The sequence below is a fragment of the Ornithodoros turicata genome, chromosome 2 (genome assembly GCF_037126465.1).
Source record: "Ornithodoros turicata isolate Travis chromosome 2, ASM3712646v1, whole genome shotgun sequence".
Lineage (NCBI taxonomy): Eukaryota > Metazoa > Arthropoda > Arachnida > Ixodida > Argasidae > Ornithodoros > Ornithodoros turicata.
In genome coordinates, this window is record NC_088202.1 from 11484326 (window position 1) to 11505090 (window position 20765).

A 20765-nucleotide genomic window follows, 5' to 3' on the forward strand; every position below is an offset into this window, starting at 1 on the left:
ACAGAGTAATTTTTCTTCCCTCGAAGAGTGAAGCCACACTTCTGGACACAAAAAAATGTAACACATACGCTTTCGAAAAGAATAGTTACGCTACGTAAGGGTATTCTCAGTTACGACAATTTTACACCGACATAAGCGTATGAGGCATAGAGAGTATAGTATTTTTTAATGCGAAAACATTACTGGGCTGCCCCCTCGCAAATTCGTTTGCTCTGCGCCGAAAACTCAGCTCGGACGATAGGGGGCGCCACGGGAACTGTGGGCGCAGAAAAGTTTATGGCACGGTAATTAGCGCCAGGGTTGCGGTGCAGGGTAGTTCGTACTTGGGTGATTCCATCTTAACTCAGGCAGGGTGGTCCGGACACCATCACCGATTTCCCTTGAAAAAATATATGTTGTACGGCAACACGCATACACACAGGTGCAACAAATATTTTGGCTCTATGTGTTGTGGTCCACCCGAAAAAAAAATCCCAAAGAAATTGACTCGGCGACGGAGCTTTCTGACGGAACGACTTTGACATTTTATTCATCGCCATCGGACGGTCCCAAACTATAGATTTTTTTTTTTTGCACAATATGTCAGGTACAACGACTTTCAGTGTGTATAAACAGCACCGGTCAATTCTATTTTGAACTTTAATTAAAAATCGCCAAAATTGCAACAAAATTCACATTTTGCTCATATTTGTCCTTACGCAGTGCTCCTGCTATATACGCCATCGAGATATATGTGGTACCGCTGTATAGGTCGAAGCGTGCTCTTTAAATTGATGTCAAATTTACATGTCTGTACCTTGCCCACTTTCGTCAAGGCGGTGTAGAGTACAGCTATGTTTTCAAAAGTTGGGTTTTTTGGGCTCTCGTTTCTCGAAAACCCCACCTCCGATTGGCTTCATATTTTGTAGTTATATAGCCCAGGCTATGGCCTACATGTGTTCGCAAAACGAAAGGTTCCCTCTCAGCACAACTCGGGAGAGCCCGCAACAAACGTGGAGTGCGGAGCACACGATGTAGGCCGCGACCGGGAGAACTACGCCAGAGTTAACAGGATTATTTATTGGCGTCCGCTACTGCCGACGTCTCCGGCTTTGAATGACAGAGCTCAGGATGCAGACCTACCGCAAATCCCATCCTAGCAATATATTTTGAGTCTCTCTGACTCGTTTTTCCCACAGTCGAATCTCAATGCCGTTCACGTGAAGTTCGGCGACCGGTGCTGTTTGCGCACGCTGAAAGTCGTTGTACCTGACATATTGTGCAAAAAAAATCTATAGTTTGGGATCGTCCGATGGCGAGGAATAAAATGTCAAAGTCGTTCCCTCAGAAAGCTCCGTCACCGAGTCAATTTCTTTGGGACTTTTTTCCTGGCGGACCACAAAACATAGAGCCAAAATATCTGTTGATCCTGTATGTATGCGTGTTGCGGTACAACATATACTTTTTCAGGGGAAATCGGTGATGGTGTCCGGTCCACCCTGTCTGAGTTGAGATGGAATCACCCACATATCTTACAAAATGAAGCAGCAAGAAGAGATAGACACACAGAACCAAAATGTCTCCATGAACCAGAACCAAACCATGTCCATAAGAGCGGAACTCGTATCGGTTCGTTTGTTTCTCCAAGATTGTGTGGCATCTATCTAGAAACCATAGATGTGCGCATTAGCCGAGATCTCAAGGGCGTGTGCAGACCGCAGATATCGGGGTACGTGGACGATTTTGTAGTGTTGTTTCACCCAGAAGGGGAAACTGCGGAACAGCCGGTCAATGAGTTGAAAACCATGAAGTGTTTAGAACACACGCGAAAGGACCGAAGTTTGATTGAACGGGTGTTTACAGTTCCTAGCAGTGGTCTCGTGCGGTTCTGTCTGTGTATCGTTCCTGTGGTGGTGGTGGTGCGATGTTATAAGGAAGAGGAGTGAGGTCTGCCTGCTCAGACAAGGCGGCAAGTTTCACTCCTTTGTGAAAGGGGAGAGGGAGAAGGGGAAGTAACAGAGAAAGTATAGAGGATCAGAAATTAGAAGAAATGAGTAATTAAAAACATAGATAAAGAAATACTGCTTCATTTCGCAAGGCTATTCAACGTTACTCCTCCCCTTTTCATGTACACAGCTCGCGTGCAGAGGGCGTACTCGATTGGCAACCCGCTCCCGGCTAGGAGTGCCTAGTAAAGCATAGCACCGGGCGTGTTTCCCCCGAGGCAGCTGCTGGCATTGGAATGCTACGTTATATTGCATCCGGCAAGCGAGGCTACTAAGGCACGAGAGCGATGTCTTGCTTCGTTGTGGCATTGACATGCCAAACAAACGGTCGTTTTTGGACTTCCCATTGGAATTGGAATTGGAAATGAAAGAAAAATATGGAGATGATAGTCCCGACCCAGTCAGGACTGGCTACTAGAAAACGCGTTTGTGGATGGAGCAATAGAGCCAGAAAAAAGAGAAAATCAATCAAACAAACAAACAAACAGCCAAGTGGTATAGGTTTGGAACTAAGAGCAAAACACAAGGACAGCAGAACGGCACACCACACAGCTCCGCTAACAACAGTTTAATGAAAATTCGTCCCACAGGGCAAGCCTAATAAAAACAGGTAAAACAACATAAAACGATGACGTATATGGAATATGAGAAATATGACCTCCGGTGGTATGTAGAAACTCTCTCATGCTTTTACTCTGTCCTCGAGATACCTTATACCCTCAGTGGTTAGAGCAAGGGAACGTTCACTAATACATTCCGTTCCGTGTTTCTTCATCAAAAAGGCCTCAACCATTTCTCTTTCGAATCTTGTCTTAAAGAGACCTTTAACATCAGTCTTATTAAAAACCGGAGCGCACCCGCACTGTTTTACATGGTCCCCCAAGGTTATCACTACATTGCCGTTTACATTGTTCTGGTGCTCTCTTAGCCTTTCATTAACACTCCGTCCGGACTGACGCACATAAACTTTTTTTACATGACAACGGAGTCTGATATACAATAGAGGACTGACAAGACCGACTGATGGCACACCAGGAGCTGTGTGGTGTGCGGTTCTCCTGTCCTTCACTCTTAATTTTTTTACACCCTTTAGGGTGTAATAAGGGTGTAATCCCAAAGTGCGATAACTCACTCCCTTTAGGGTGTAATATTACACCCTTTTCCACCGGCTACAACCTAAAAAAAGGGTGTAATTTGCTACTTCAAAAACACCCTTTAGGGTGTAATCCAAAAGTGCTATAACTCACTCCCTTTAGGGTGTAATTTAACACCCCTGGTAATATTACACCCTTCAAAAAGGTGTTGTTTATCTGTCAAGTAATACGTGTGCTACTTGAGAGATGGATGCTATAGTTCTCACAAATGCCAGGAGCCCGAAACTGTGAATCTATGCACATGTACGCAGTCCAATAAATGAGGAGTTGAATTACTCATACATAATTCAGGGGAGTGCCTCTCTGCTAATTACTGTGGACACAAGAAATTTCCACGAGCACCAAATGCACAGCCACTGCAGCATTTGGGAAATGCACCTGAAAAGAAAAGTCCAGACGTAGGTCAAGTATACAGGTTCTTTATTTCATAGGGCTTGAGCTCCAATTGCTACCGCAGCTACAATCCTTGTATTGCTTATGAGGCCAAACCAGACAAACACCACATATCAATACTAGAACCGTAATTACCACCGAAGCTATATATGGCATAAAGCTCTTGCTTGCCAGGATACAAAGCACCTGCTTTGTGCATTGCATAACAAAGCTCGGTCTCCCTTAGTTCTGGGGTCTTAAAAGAAACATTCAACAAGAATGATGTAAAGTCCTGCTGGGCAACACTGCTTTAAAACTCCTGACGCCAGTATATCAAAGTGTGCCAAAGCTTCTCTGCTCCACGCAGTGGATCCTTCTCTTTCACTGTCGCTTCCTCATCGCCCTCCGCGACACTACGCATCCCTGCTTCACCGCATGCGGCTGAATGTTGCATTTACACCAGTTATGAGGCAGCGTCTTGGCCGTGCGCCCTCGGACCTTTGTGCAGCATGCAGTGTGCGTGCAGACCTGCACCACCTACTTATGGACTGCCCGGACTACCAGCGGGAGCGTGCGATATTGCAGCACGAACTGCATGCGATCGATCATCGCCCCTTTACCATAGGCAAGGTGCTGGGCCCATGGTCCAGTCCAGCTCATACACGCCAAGGTCTGCGTCACCTCTGGGACTTCTTGTCATCAACAGGCCTCTCCACCCTGCTTTGATTACCGGACCCCTTATCATATCCATCATCATCTCTCATCACGTACAAGTGGCACTGCGGCAGCGCCCAGCCTGCTGGCCGGCATCAGCCCCATCTCATCATCGTATCTCTATTTGTGTGTGTGTGTGTGTGCCAAAGCTTAATGTGCCCTCAAGGAGCAGCGGCTTTTTCGCTTCACAGGTTTTCTTGAATGCTCTGAAAAAAAGTCATATTGAGCTGGACATGTACTGCTGGCGACATACTGTCTGTCATTTGGGTTTCATGGTTTCGCTGCTTTCTGCGGCATGCTGCAGGTAGTGAGTAAAAAACAGGCACAGCAGATTTTTCCCGACCTGCCTGCTGCTTACTACTTGCAACGACTCTTCACAGAGGCTGCAGAATGCTGTGAAAGCCCGAAACTCAAACTTCAGACAAGTACGTCTCAAATAGGTACAATGTACATTCTAAACCCATTGACGGATAGGTGCCGCCTGATCAACTGGCACATTTCTCAAAAAGTGCACCAGATGACTTCAAGAGGCAGCCTGCGAAAGCTGTAGGTGCCCTGTGCCCCCTGAAACAACTGGTACGACATCGCTGCAGACGCCAGGAGCCACAGTGTCCCGGACGTAATGAAGGAATACTTGTACCAACTAATACGCGAGACACATTATGCCTCTCGAGTTCTCTAAAGAAAATGATCTCCAGGCTTCGCAAAAAAAGAAAAAGAAAAAAGAAGGAGAAGAAAATAGGGGAAAAAATGCACCAAGGACATTGAACTTGAAACACCAAATTTTATTGGCGTGCACATACCTTTAAATTTCATCCAGTACATCATCATTGGCCGAATGGAAAGCATACACGGTTCACTAAACCCAACACACACATATGGAGCACACGTTGCATGGGCACAACCCCTCCGATGCACCAGGCTGGCACTGCAAAACTCAACCAAGGTCATCCTTAGCGACGAACACGACAGTTCCTCAAACGAAATGGCCGACGAATAATTGTCCGAGCATGTGGCACCAGACCCCTCTTCGATGTGAGAAGCAGTTGCAGTTTTGCACGCATATGCGTGACCGTTGACACAGGACACTACCTGTAAAGAAACCGAAGTGAACATCACGCTGGTATTGTTCAAACGTTAATGCTAGAATATTACAGCTTTTTGTAACTCACGTCCTTGCAGTCGATACAGTCCCACGTTCACCTATAACGAAAGAATACAATTAGCCTCACTTGTAATATAAATCGTCGCTCCACCGATCCACTCCTGCCGCCATTTGCAATGTGTCCATCGTCTACAACAGAACAATTGTTAAACACAAGTAAAACGCAGGCGTCGTATGTTGCATCACAGCCAGGTTGACTTACCTTAAGCAAACATTAAACTTGTAATTAAAAAGCAAGGTTGTCGTCCTTTCAAAGGCGAGGTTGCAGCGCACATAACAGGCACGAACGCAGCGACGAATGCACTGCGGTAGAATACGCGGTGCCACGTCACTCCTCACGGGCGGAGCGCGGAACAACGTAGTACCGGTAGTACGCTCCAGCGAAGGGCGGCGAAGGCACACATATTCAACCGGCACACGGATTATTCGACAAGCACACGAGTATACGGCGCAGGAGGCACACATATTATTCAGCGGAGCACACATATTTGGCGATAAGGATCGTTGAGCTTACTATTTGATAGCTGTTACGGCTGCTTCCAGACGGTTACGGCTGTGTACCGGCTGTACTTTCTGAGGGAACCTTTTTAACCGGCACATGTTCGTCACAGGATTTAGAGTGTAGACTCAAAATTTCTACTGAGTTGCCCTATTGTATGCATCTGCAGGTAACATGAAGCATATCATTGTGCTTTCAAAAGGAATACAGTTCATGTAAAAGCTCTATGCCCGCTACACCCATTTTACGCCTCTTTTACACCCGAGCTCAGTGGACGTTGTAAATAAGGTGTTACGTTATTATTACACCCATTTAACACCCCTCATCCCAGGATGTTTCTTCGAGCTGGTGTAATTTGGGAGTAAAAATTAGTTTACACCCCAGTTACACCCGGATTACACCCTAAAGGGTGTTTTAAATTTAAGAGTGTGTTTTGCTCACAGTTCGAAACCTAAATCATGTACCAACTGGCCCAACCCGCCATTTTAAGTAAAGTGGTAAAGTGGGTCAAGGAGAAGAAAGCATAAAGGAGAAAGGGGAAAAGGAAAGGGGTAGACGTTATGCACCGAGAAAGACTCACTGGTTCATAATGCCAGAGACCGCGCGAACACAGTGGCACAGAAGTTCTCACAGAGTGTCAAGCATGTGCGATGTGGTAAGGAAGTCAACAAGAGCGCACAATGCCGTCACCTGGTGATGGGCGGGCCAGCAGCCGAGAACCTTCCCAACAAAGAAATGGCAATTGTCGAGGCGGGCTAGTGCCGCAGCAAGGGAACAAACTTCCCATGTTGGTGGCCTTTGTTAAGCGTAGCAGTAAATCCAGATATATTTGATTTGATTTGTAAAAGAAAAAAATGGAGATGTGAGTCCCGAGCCACTCGGGACCTGCTACTCCAGGACGCATTGTTCAGAAAACTAGAAAGGGAACTACACAAATCAATACATTTTGAAACCGAATAGATGAAAACATCACCACAAAACTTGGCACCAAAAGCAACAGTGTATGAGAGTTCACGTGTGAAATCTCAATGCACAAAACACAAAGAGCGTCACGGAGCGTCATAAGAGGTCCGTTGAGACGAGGCATTGCACGAGGGCGCGTACGGCAGGTATAAGCTGATTTCCGGGCCAACACGCAAGCCTTTCCGGTGGGGTATGGTCGACTATCCAGGCTGGGCAGCGATGATACAAGGTACGTCGGTGTGCACTGTACCTCGGGCAGCCTGGGAGTATATGATTATGATCCACGTCTTCAACTACTCTTTAACTTATCTGAAGATAGTCCAGAGGCCGGGAGTAGACATGTTTAATAAGTTCAGCGCACCGGCAAGCAACACAGTAAACAACATTATACTTGACGTTTCGGGTCCCATACGGGTCCCATCATCTGAGGTGAGCCGTGTTTTAGGGCAGTTTTCTCGATATCTTTCTTGTGCCCTTTCATCCGAGTCTTCGCCGAGTCTTCACCTGAGGATGAGAGGGGCGTTGTATACAAGATATCTTGTCAAGATTGCCCGGCGGTCAACATCGGGGAGACGGGAAGAAAAACGATGACTTGGATGAAAGAGCACAAGAAAGATATCGAGAAGTCTGCCCTAAACAGGACTGAACTAAGTGAACACGCGTGCAAGGTAGGAGACGTGGTAGACCTTGATAACTCATCCATTCTTGCACGGGAAACCAAGTGGGGTGTACGGAAGCATCTTGATTCCTGGTACATAAAGAAAAGAAAATATACTATCAACAAGCACCCTGGCCCTCTACGAGACTATTACACCCCACTAGTATAAGCAGTAGAGGATAGGACGGCTCACTTCTGATGATGGGACCCGTATGGGACCCGAAACGTCAAGTATAATCTTGTTTACTGTGTTGCTTGTCGGTGCGCTGAATTTATTAAACATGTCTTCAACTACATCACACAGACCGCCATTGGGGGAAGAAACCTTGCCGCGAGCTTAAAGAAAAGTCGGCCACTCTACGGCACGTCTAGGCGGAGCTTGTAGATGAGCGACGTGATGGGTCGAGGAAGCGCTGACGGCATATAAAAACGGAGATCATGGTCTACCTTGCACAGGAACGAAGTAGAAGGGACACTTCTTCGCCAGTGTTCACTGCACAGACGTCTCATAAGGGTACCAATTAGGTTGGTTGGTTGGTTGATTTTAAGAAAACATAAAATGGAGACTTTGGCTTCACTAGCGTAAGGCCAATTATAGAGATGTCGTCATCCGCATAGATTTCATGTAAATGCTTCAGATCATTAAGGTCAATCGCTCCCGAAATTCGTATATTTCAGCACTCATAAGGAATATGCTATATGCATATGCTAAATCCATGTACACAATGAAAATGAAACAAACAAGTTATCCTCTAATTTGGGTCGGTTGGTCTTATTTCTCCATGCCAAACCCTACAGCGCGTTATGGGTTAGCATTACACGTAACTCATCGCAGTTCTGCACCCACATCTCACCCATATATGTAAATCATTATGCGCATTTTCTGAGCAGTTCAACAATTGCTATTATATTACTTTTCGTTCCAACAGCATGAAGACAGCTCTTTTTTTCCTTCGCTGGGATGTAGCGAACAAAGACGCTACTACAGTTTATGAAGAATGCTGTCGTTGAGAATACAAGCTCAACGACGGGAACATCCCGCGTTGTTAGTCTGATACGGATGTGATCAATGAGAGGTCCGTGAATGAACGCACTACGCCAGGGTATTGTTGCATGATCTCCCATCAACCTCTATCATATTTGCCATCAAGTGGTGTTGTTTCGTTGTGATATCCGAAAATATTGTAGAAAACGTTGAACAAGGCTTTACTGAACATCAAATATGCTAATAATAGAGTTTTTAGTACGATTGATTCCTCTGTGGACGCTTGTGGTTTTCGTGTTTTTGTTTATGACTTCCAAGAATATATAATTATGCGGGTCAAAAGTATTTTTGCTCAGTGCCTGGCTTGAGGTATGGCTGAATTTGATGACTGACTCCGCATGAAGTTTCTTTGTTTGCTTGCTCGTGGAAAATAATATTTTAATATTTTAGTTCTAAATAAAATATATCTGCTGTGTGTTGACTAATCTACAAGTCTGGTTTGATCAAAACAACAATTTAGTTTTTCAAAATATTTTATCTGATAATGTTGTGTGCCACAATAATTTCAAACAAATCGTGCCATAATTATCTCAGCACGTACATTCTAAACTGTAAGCAAGTTGACTCTGTGTATCTTGACCAATTCAAGGCCTTCGATTCGATAAACCACGCCTTATTATTCACTAAGTTATCGCACTATGGTTTTCTTCTGATATTAGTGATCGTTAAAAAAAAAAAAAAACTCTTCAATAAAAAAAATAAAATAAAAACTTTCGGGTCCATAGATTATGACCTCTGGTGTGCTCCAGTGTTGCATCCTAGGGCGACTACTTTTCAACGTATTTGTTAATGACCTATGTAACTGTGTGCAGAACTGCGGTACAATATGCTAATGACGTCGAGTTATTTCTATCCATTAATTGCACTGATTGCACTGATTGCATTGCTCTAAACGATGATATCAGTCATGTTCATGGTTCATGTTCGAAAAATATGCTGAATATTAATCCTTCAAAAACTATCGTTGTCTCTTTTACCACATAAATCAATGTAATCCACTTGAACTATTCCCTTGCTTCCGTTAGTATAAGACGGAAATCTTCTGTTCAGGACCTAGGTCTATTCCTCGATAGTTCTTTGACCTTTCACATTCATGTCACTCAGATATCTAGTTCCGCTATGCGTAAGCTCGGCGTTATCTCTCGAATCGCGTGAATGTTTCTTGCTTGTGAATGCCTGTTATTTTCCATTGTTGTACAGCTTTCTGCAACGTTAACTTTAACGGCTGGCGGACAGTTGGAGGGCCACCCTATCGTCACCCTAGTAGAACTATGGAGAGAGAGCGTTGTGGGCTATCCCACTCATGCTTGGGGGCATTTGTCTAGTATCAGACGCTCCGCTCAGAATGTGCGGAGGAGGAAGTTTCTAGACAAACACTCCCAAGCACGAGCGGGATAGCCAACAACGCTCTCTCCCTATACTTCTACTTAACGCCCATAGGGTGGCTCTTCAAATGCTCCTCCAGCAGTCGCTGCGTTAAAGTTAACTTTGCAGCAAGCTGTACATATACATGCATTCGCGTCTGTAGTCTGGAACTGCTTATCTAACGCACTTTCTCCTGAAATAGGAAATGTTAAACGACGTTTCACTTCGGTTTATCACTGTCGCTATTTAGGGTGTAGTAGGTAATACAACTGGCGAACATATTTTGTGCAAACTGCAGATTCCAACTTTGACAAGTCGTAGAGGTCAGCTTTCGAACGGCGAAGCGAGGATTTCCACGACATTTTTTTCCCCACAAATTACGTTAATTTTATTCCTTGAGTGCGCACTCTGTCGCAATTGTCTTGCAAATCACCTTTAAATTACGCTTGTCGATGTATACCCGTTTGCTTCGTCGTTCTTGTTAGGCTTGGGGGGAGGGATATGTTTTATGATAACAAACAAGAGGAACGAGGGAAAGGCCAGGTAACGACAGCGATCACAGGCAAATAGCAAGGAAAACGCTACGGATGGCCAAAAATTTGCATTTTACGACATACTTTGATTCATATGCGCACCTTTGCCCGTTCTTGATTCACTCTTGCTATGTTTCATAGTTAAAATACGTATAATACCGGCAGTCTTCCAACTAGCGGTTCTGCCGGTCAATCAGTTCTGCTAGCAAGCACTTCTGCTTCTGCTACCTCGTACTTCTGCCCTTCTGCTATTCTGCGTCTTCCCGACACGCCCCTCTCCATGCAGATGACGCCGTTAAAAGTGGACGCAAAATCCATTATGTCGCTTGGTCGTCAGGGGGTATCCTATTCGATCTAAAACAATCCAGTGATTCCAGTTGGCACCCAGCGAATACTAGTAATATATAACTTGGATACCTGTGATTAATAGCGAACTGTATTTTGGCTAGTGATTGGCCAGGGAGCTCAAAAAGTGGGTGGAGCTCCAGGTATAGGCAGGTCCCATTAATGGCCAAACTCTCTTTGGCATACACGACACTGCTGCTACAGAATATCTTGTGGCTGCGTCCCAGGATATTCCCCACGGTTATCAGTGTACGTGAACACTGGACGTCGAGTGCTCGCGCTCAGAAAGCTATGATGTTTTTTCGAGTCTTGCGCTTCTGCGGAGAATGCCGCTCGTGTGAACACGCGATGAACGTAGTGTGGTTATTACATGTGTCCAGACTTGTGCCCGTTACCCGAAAAAAGTAATTGACTACCGTTACCGTTACTTCTAAGCAAAAAGTAATTGGTTACCTTACCAATTACTCGACTCCAAATGTAATTGAGTAACGAGTCAAAAAGTAACGCATTCCTCCGGTCGTTACTCTGCATTCACTCAAATTATACCCGTCTTTGTGTGCCTCAGAAAAAAGGAAAAAAAAAAAAAGCTCTACAGCGGAGCAGCTGAAATAAGACAAAAAACAAAAACGCGTAGGATGGGTAGATCTCTATGTCTACTGTATTCATCGCCAGGGAAAACGTTGACCCGATTGTGGAAAAACATTGCCTGGAACTTCCCCGTGACTCACTAAACCTCCAAAGCTTCAAGTACCACCACATTGGTGTAGGAAGAAATTAGAAAGAGAGACCCTGAAATTCCAGAACGTTATTACAATGACCTGCGCTTGCTATAGTAGAACGACCCGACAAAGGCTCACGGCACGTGGGGCTTCACTTGGGACAGAACATCTGAAAGATAAGTTAATCTCTGCCGGAAAAGTAATCAATTACTGAGTGATCGATTACTCCAAAAAGTAATTGATTACTCGGCAAATTACTCAAAAATGTCACTGATTACAAGTAACGCAATTACTAGTAACGCGTTACGAACAAGTCTGCATGTGTCAAAAGGATATATGCTCCAAGTGCCTTCGTGCTGCTTTCAACTACAACGAGGAGGCGTTTCCTTTCATTCAATCTGCCTTTGGGCACTTCGCGTCTGATATATTTTGCCTTGCTTTCATTTGCTGGCGTTCAGCTTCTGCAGGCCGTTGGTACGCGCCAAATGTCCTTGTGAAGGCATGCAAGAAACTAGCCACATCGTTTCTGGTGTGAAACGACACAGCAGCACGACGACATAGAAGCACTTCGAAGCACTTCGCCTTCAACTAAAAGCCGGCAGGCATGACGCGTTTTCCTCGTGTAAGAGCTCAGTTTTCACGCCTAGAGCGAAATTATGTACGTCGCGGATTCTGGTAGCACGTGATTCACTGCATCAGCGTAGGTTTGATATTTCACGCAGCAGTCAGTTCATGGGCGCCATAGTAACCGATCACGGCACAGCAAGTTTGCAGTGACTTCCTGCTTCTTAGCATCCTACTTCCTTTTTAGGAATGGCCGCTCTCACGAAAAAGCTGCACAAGGACATCAAGTACAACAACTTTCGCTCGAGAGGGTCAATTTTACCCAATGTAAATGGAACGCACATAAAACCAGTCATTTCAGGGCGGAACACGAAGGAAAGGAGAATGCTGCCAACACTTCGTAAATCATATGCGCGATACCCGTTGTACACGCCGCAGCGGGATTTGTGCCCCATGCGGTCTGACAGGCGTATTTCTTTCGCGGCACGAGGCCATGCAGAGTTTTACGCAGCGCGATATTCACAGAAACCAGGGGCGGATCCAGACCCTCGGTTGGTGGGGGGGGGGGGGGTTTCTTTGTCGGAGCGCGTAGTGGGGGAGGGTGGAGGGAAATCCAATGTATAAAATGACGTTTTAGGGGCCGATCGCCCCCCCCCGCCCCCCCCCCCCCCCGCTTGAGTCCGCCACTGACGGAAACACACACAATGCGGGCCGGCCATAACACAAGTTTGTGATATTCCCCACATGTGGACAGCCTGAGCAGCTTCCGACAACCATTCATCCTCGCCTCGCTTTCTATCCTTTGCACATCTGCCGATTATTCAATGCCATTGTAGCTATAGTAATTCGTATTACATGTAATTATCATCATGTTATTCGCTTCGGGTGTATAATTATTCCAGCATCACACATGTCACTTTTCTTTTTCATCCAAGCCAATCCAGGACCCCGATCCTCAACTTTCACATAGCGATCGTTATCGTTATATTTAAAGTTCGCGCTCTCCATAGCCCCTGTGGTAGGCTCGCGCTACAGCTCGTGGCGAATCACGGGCCGAAGTGATGCATATAACGCCAGTTATGAGATAATGCCAGGTTCAAGATCAGCCCCAGTGGTTCTTAATACAACACATAAACTTTGGGAGTTACAAGCATTACAACACTTTCGAACTTGTAGTCCTGGGCGATAGCCAGCTCCAGCGGCGTAGCCAGGAAAATATTTCGGGAGGTGTTCTATGGGGCTTTACGTGGGAGACGAGGATTCCCCCGTTCCCTATCCCAAATACACTACCAGAGATGCCATTTGGGGGTTTGAACACTATTGAATCACGAAATTGCGATAGAGCGAAGTAATTTAGATTCTTCGGCAGAGTGCCCAAAAGATCATTATTTTGATGGGACCATGTATTTTAAAGGAACCGTAAACAGATATACAAGGTGCGCATTTCTGTGCTTGATATTATTGCAACTTAGGCGGTGAGAGCTCCTTGCAACTACTAGTTCTCAAACCAAAACGCTCTTGCATACGGATGAAATATTCACTGCACTCTTTCGCTTTTTAGCGCCGGCCTGCGCTCTAACTTTACGTGGTGGTGGTGGTGTGAAAGGGCTCGCCGTCACTAGCTGGCTAACTTTACGTCATTTTGACGTGGCGCTTTCCTCACCAATTACGATCAAGGGTTGCACGTATGATTTGATCTCACTTGCAGAAATGGACTAGATGAATGCGTCTTATTCTATCCAAAATCTAAAGAGTTACAACTTCAAATTGAAAAAAAAAAAGGCGTTCAATTTAGATATTACACGCGCACTACGTTTTCCGCGCAGTAGCACGCAGTACACCGCGAACGCGAATGAATATCCAGCGCTACAAAAAATCTTAGGTAGGTGCGCGTTGGGTCATCTTCGTCATCTTCGAATTGTTCTGACGACTGGGCTTCCGTACTTTGGCTTGAGCCACGCGGCATCTCATCATCAGTCACCACCGTGGGACAGTGGTTAGTGTGCTGGTCATGCCACATCGTGACTGGGAGGTACCCGGGTTCGAATCGCGTCATATGATAGCAGCCCAAGTGATGACGTTGCGCCAGCCGAATACGTTGTAGATCTCCTAACGCTGAACTTCCGAACCACGGAGCATGAAATGTAGTTGCACACAAACAAATTGCAAGCAAGCACAAGCACTCCTCCTCACAGCTGATAATGAAGCCTGTTTATTGGCTGGTAATTTCAAACGTAATGCTCGCAGCTCGGCCCCACGATTGGACTGCAAAAGGCTACATAGCCATGTGACGTATGCGTGGTGGAGAGAGGCGCGCGGGTTACTGCTCTTCGAGATCATTTATATGGGTCACTACGCTGGCACGAGCACAAAGGAATATTTGACCTACGTTCTTTCATGGGGCACCATTATTTGCGAAATGTTTGGCGGCCTGTTTACAGCCCCTTTAACTCCGACTACAACGAAATACTTTTTAGCTGCGGCCTCTATACAGCGAAATAATAAGATCAGGTTTATGACTCAAAACCGACTTCAGGGTCACGGAAACAAAAGGGCGCAGGCAGCATGATGTTCCTTTGGCGAAGGATGGCACCATACCTGGGTAGTAATGTCATTACTGTAATGAAAGTTACGAGTAATAATACGAGTTAAAAGAATTCCAACTCCCACTATGAACGATGACGTACTCAATCGGCACGTGGTTGGTCAGTTCCCTACGACGAACCAGTTGCCTTAGTTAGGGAACCCAAAAAGAAACGTTCTTCTAGTCAACGGTTTGTGACCTTGGAGAATAATTGTTTGCGGGCCCCATCCTCAGGACAATCTTCCTGTTGCTGTGATACCTTGTGTCATCTTCGTCTCTACAATGTGGAACGATACGTCATACGTGGCACAGTGACAGTAGCCTAACATGTAGAATGGACAAACAGAAGGTTACAAGCCAACAGTTCTTACATTGTCAGCATGCATTTCTCCGGGTTTTGGGGAAGGCAAGTTTCGTCAACTTCTGTGTTTTTGTCGGTTGTGCCTTCCACAGGACTCGGGAACATGTATGCCAATAATGGTAAACTAATGACTTTGTAATGTCATTACTTTTTCGTAGTAATTGTAGTGCAATTTCATTACATTTCAATTGCAGTAATGAGTAATGTAATTTAATTAAATTCTAACTGGAGTAATGAGTAACGTAATTTAGTTAAATTTTAGAAGTAATTTACCCAGGTGTGGATGGCACGCGCGATTAGGGTCGGGAGGGATACGGGGCCTACTAGATATTTAGTGACTCTAGTGTCCATAAAAGAAAGGTTAAGGATTTTCCTTCTGAGGTTTCTCCTTTTCGCGCTGGTTTTAATCTCTCCGGTTGCAGCCAAGTACTGTACGAAGGTAACAGCAAAGAGCACGATACGCAAGGCGCTTCACGCGCGCGCGCGTGGGGAACGCTCCGTTCGCGTGGCGGCGTTACGCGACGAAATCAGCCTAGATGATTTTCTTGGCGGGGACAAACATGTGGTAGGAACGGAGAGCCTTACGGAAGACGCACCGCCATAGACGTACTTAGAAGGTTTGCGGGATCGCAACAAGCTGCAGAGTCTTTGACGCTTTAAAACAATACGTGACACCGCATCTTCTATAGGCACGACGCAGACGCGAATAACCGGCTATTTCACGCAAGAATAAAATGCCGTAGGTGTTCTTTGGCGCTGCATTTGTAGTTGTCATTTTTTCCGAAAAACTTTTAGCGTGAGTTATTGAACCGTAGCGGGAGTTATTGACGCTTACGTACAGCGCGCGCCCTCGCGTAAGTTCCGATTCGTGACCTTCAGAATTTAATACAACGAAATGTTCGGTACGACGAAAGAAACCGCGGTCCCCGTGGGTTTCGTTATATTGAGGTTCGACTGTATATCATCTAAGAATGCTGTTCTTGCTATACCTGACCTGCCCCTGCATCACCTTGCTTGAGACGCATACAATGTACCATTGAGGGTATGTGCGTCGAATTATGTCTTAAATGCGTACAATAGGAGGTTCAAGAACAGCATCAAATAATATATCTCGCAAACTGCCACGTATCCGAAGGAACATAAATTGTACACCAGGTATGGAGACATTGAGGCAAAAGATGCTTGAACAACTTTTTTTTTTTTAGTTTGTGATGAGAATAGGATTTCCCTACTTTTGTCGTGAAGTAACGGGTATCAGTGTTACGTTACTTAGTTTGGTATCGACTGTGTTTAGCCCGTGCACTTTGGGATAACCCTACCAATGTGGGGGTACACCCTGATGTAGCATGAAGGAAAATATTCAGTAAGAAAGACTTCAATCGGAACTGTGCCGACATTTCTCTTGAGTCTGAGGAAAACCCGAGGAAAACACACAGACAAAACTGCCGGTGACAGGATTCGAACCCGTGTCACCTCCCAGACTCAGCGTGGAAAGCGATTATCCTAACCAGAGTGGCCACTTGTCCACTGGTATGTGATTTCCTGCGCGTATCCCAACCAAGGGGAAAAATGGAAACAAATATAAATAAAGACGCGAATGTATTAGACTTACCATATGAGTAGAGACAGGATCGTTACGAGGAATATCACATGAGCTGTCATGGCAGCGTTGAATGCGTCGCCGAAGAGCTCTGGAATGAAGGCATGCCGTCAGATAGAACACTTGGACGGTTGCCAAAAAGGCAATTGATGCCTGATAATAGAGTACTTTAGCAGGCAGGATGAAAGCCCACAACAGCCGTACTGCAAGCACGATAAAGCTTGCTTGCGAGTGCATTATGTCACATTGCTTATTTAAAGCGCCACCTTAAGAATGCGAATTCATAGACGAAATTGAAAGCAAAACTTATGTCTTTCCAATATGTGGAAGTACATCGAACTAAACGTCGGGGGCGTCCGCACCTTGCAGAGACCAGAAAACACACGACCACTTCGTAGCGTTGAAAAGAGACGACTATTTCATTTACATAAAAAAAATGAGGGGGAGACACAGGCACCAGAAAAAGGGACCAGATGCGCCTCTCGGATGACGTTGCCTTGGGTATCAGGTTACACTGACCCATTCGGGGACGCTCCGACGTGGGGTGCAAATGCAGCGCCCTATAAATAATATGAACTGGCTGATATGCTTGAAAGGGGGGGGGGGGCTATTGACGGCTATCCAACAGGCTATTGACATTGGATATTTTTGTCGACCTGTCTAAGGCTTTCGACCTTGTTGATTACAGTATTTTGGTACATAAGCTCGAACACTATGAAGTGCGTGGTTGCGTCTTAGACCTTATCACCAGTTACTTATCCAGTAGGAAGCAGTATGTAAGCTCGGTTCCTACTCTTCATCTCAACAACACATAACGTGGGGGGTACCGCAAGGTTCAATACTAGGCCCCTATATATTTTATATAAATGAACAACCCAAATTTCTACCTGCTGCCGTTGCTCTGTATGCTGATGATATTAACATCTTTTAGAATGTAACTCTCTCGATCATTTGTATGTGACAGCAAACCTTGCAATATGAGAAGTTACCCTTGTGGCTCTCAGTAAATAAGCTAAGGCAAAACCTTAATAAATCTTGTTACCTGTTTTTCCATCCCCGACAGAGAGTCGTGCACTGTAATAATACATTTTATTTAATGGAACTGAACTGCAAAGAGTTGACAATACTATATTTCTTCGGGCAGCTACCGACTCGCACTTAACGTGACATACTCACGTGTGTTATCTTCAAAAAAAGAAAAAAGAAAAAGCTTACCAAGGGCATTTATGCTGTAACCCGCCTCAGGTTTCTTTTGCCTTTAGGATGCCTGTTAACAGTTTAGTACTCTCTGTTCTATAGTTACCTGTCTTATGCTCTGGAGATACATGGTGTTACATATGATACGTGTCTTTTTGACGTTCATATGTTACAAAAGCGAGTATTACGACACATACGACAAGGAGTTGATTCTGTTCCTTGATGTTTCGTAAAGCACAATGCAGATGGTACGCTGTCGACTTCTATGCATAGGACACCATGTGATACAGGTCAAGTATTCCATTTTTCCTCAACGCACCCTGTGCGGAGCGCGGAAGACCAGTGGTCCGGTTTCCTGCGCTCCACATCTCACTTCTAGTCCAAATTCGAAAGGAGAAGAAATGGATTGCATAAATGTTTGTCTAAAAAACAGAGCTTACTCCAGGAGATTTATAGATGATACCTGCCATAAAAGGTGCCATAATGGACGGAAGTCACAGAACGACAAGTTCACACCGCCGCAGCCAGAAACACAGACAAAAGGCACACACAAAACAGGACGAACTGCAACTCACGACTACTTTACTGTTGAACACACATACACTCTTAAATACCAGAGCAGGCACCTGTTCCCCTATGTATCTGACCTATTTTTTTAGATAACAAAATTCCTCCTGTATGAGGGCGATAGAGGGAGCGCTGACACATTTTTCTCCTTTTTCCTCAATCAAGAATGCTTCGTATATCTCTCGATCCTGCTGTGATCGGAGATTAATTTCTATTGAAGTTTTATCAAAGGCAGGCGAGCATCCACATCTATCGCAGTGGAATGCCAAGTGGCCCGACGGTGGCATATCCCTTTCAACAACGTCGCGTGCTCACGTAACCTCGTATTGATACACCTGCCCGTCTGGCCGATGTACACTCTTCCACAGGATAGCGAAATACAATAAACCACACACTGGCGGCAATCAACCCATCTGTTTTTGTGTTTGGTGTTACACACATGTCTTTTTTGTCGCTTGTTCACCTTAGGGCAAAGACTATACAACTTGCAAGGGGCTGAGATCACAACAGGAACATTATGTCTGACACCTACTTTCTTTATGTTATGTGCAAGTCCGTGAAAATAGGGAATTGAGACCGGTCTACCCTCCACCCGGCTCCCACCAAACTTCGGTAAGCCCTTACATTTCCGAACAAGGCACTCTGCCACAGAGATGAGTAGATCCTCGGGATAACCCCCAACCCGCATTTTTTCTAGCTGAGACTCGAAACTCCCCTGAATTGTATGTTGACAGGACTTCTCCAAGGCAGCCCCCAGGCATGAAGTGGCAATAGCCCTCTTAACAATGTTGGAATGCGCCGAATCGTACGGTAGTACCAGCTTTTTTGATCTACGGTGGAAAGCCCAACAAATATGGTCGTGTCCCACTCTTAGCTTCAAATCCAAAAATTGGAGGGTACCCTCCACCGGTAACTCAAATGTGAACCTCAGGCCTGGAGCACAGGATCTAAACATATCTAAGCAGGCCTGAACATAATTACCCAAAACAGGTGACCCTAAACTTGAATCAAGAAAAATGAGGAAATCATCAACGTAGCGAAACACTTTCACTCGCTGTTTGGCATCCATCATGTTCTGTATGGCGACGTCACATTGACCCAAGTATATGTCAACTAGTAAAGGAGACAAACAAGAACCTATGGGGGTGCCACTCTTCTGTAGAAACAATTCACCTTCCACTTCCACCACAGTTGCAGTGAGGCACCCTCTTAACAACTCCAAAAAGGTAGACAGCAATCCATGCGGGTATTCAAGCCAAAAATTACTTTGAGACCACTACGTTCACACGCGAAGCACAAAACACCGTTAAAGAGGGACGGGGAGTTGTATACAAGGTTCCCTGTACGAAACGTGAAGCTGCATATGTGGGCCAAACGGGGCAGGAAGGCGCAGACTTGTACGTAACGGGTAACGGGTAATTGCGTTACTAGTAATCAATTACTTTTTTGAGTAATTTGTAACGTAATCGATTACTTTTGGGGCCCAGTAATTTTTTGAGTAATTCAATTACAATTTTCAGTAATCAATTACCAAGTAATGGATTACTTGGAAACTAAAGCATCCACATTGTTCGGGAAGACGCGCACACACATAGATGGGATGATTCACCGCCGCGAGAAGACAAAACCAACTGCCCTCTGCAAGTTCGGTGCAAGGCAGCTGTCTTATCTCTAGGACTTTTCCCGCAACAATTACTTACCCGAGGACCCCGAGGTCAATTGCCGCAGTGTTCCGCACGTGTCGTGTATTTTTGAGTCCACTGTCCTCTCCCCATTCATGTGTACTATCTATCCGTAACCCGGCCTGTATGCAGTAAGTTGGACTGTAGGTTGTACCGTGAACCTGATGAGTAATTTGTGGGAGTTCCAGTTGGGACTCTTTTCACAGAACTCTCAAAACTCTCAACCCGACACATTTTTCACAGAACTCTCGACCCCGATAACCTAATGCCACTCTTGTGACCATGAGCCCTGTCAGTCTTGTGCGGAATACTGTCGATATCACAACGATGTCGACGATTTTTTTGTGGATATCTTTTTTCTACCTTTTTTTGATATCGTTTTCTCAGATATCGAAAGTAATTGGCAAAGTAACGCGTTACTTTTCAAGGCGTTACTTCATTACTTTTTCCGGCAAGTAATTTGTAACGGTGAAAAATTACTTTTTCGTACAAGGTAACGGTAACGGTAATCAATTACTTTTTTTTAGTAACGTGTACAAGTCTGGGAAGGCGGCAGGAACTCGGATGAACTCAGAGTTCAAGGTAACTCGTTACAAGTAACTCGTTACTGTAACTAAGTTCCTTTTTTTTGGTAACTTGTAACTTAACTATGTACTTTTGCGGCGTGGTAACTTTCAGAGGAACTCGTTTTTT

At 45.2% G+C, this 20765-nt stretch overlaps 1 protein-coding gene and 1 long non-coding RNA gene across 2 annotated transcripts in view; both read right to left on the minus strand.

The window, feature by feature from the left end:
- The window catches only part of LOC135385198 (cytochrome P450 3A6-like), a 100729-nt gene extending 83982 nt beyond the window's left edge, over positions 1-16747 (minus strand). The window contains exon 1 of the mRNA XM_064614391.1: positions 16639-16747. Coding sequence (XP_064470461.1) covers positions 16639-16688 — 50 coding nt within the window. The 5' untranslated portion in view covers positions 16689-16747. The remainder of the gene's footprint in view (positions 1-16638) is intronic.
- Positions 4978-5782, minus strand: LOC135383108 (uncharacterized). The gene is made up of 3 exons (XR_010419669.1): positions 5593-5782; positions 5398-5519; positions 4978-5317 (listed from the first exon to the last, which is right to left on the minus strand). It is a non-coding gene; the product is annotated as an uncharacterized LOC135383108 (long non-coding RNA).
- Positions 16748-20765: the final 4018 nt, after the last annotated feature.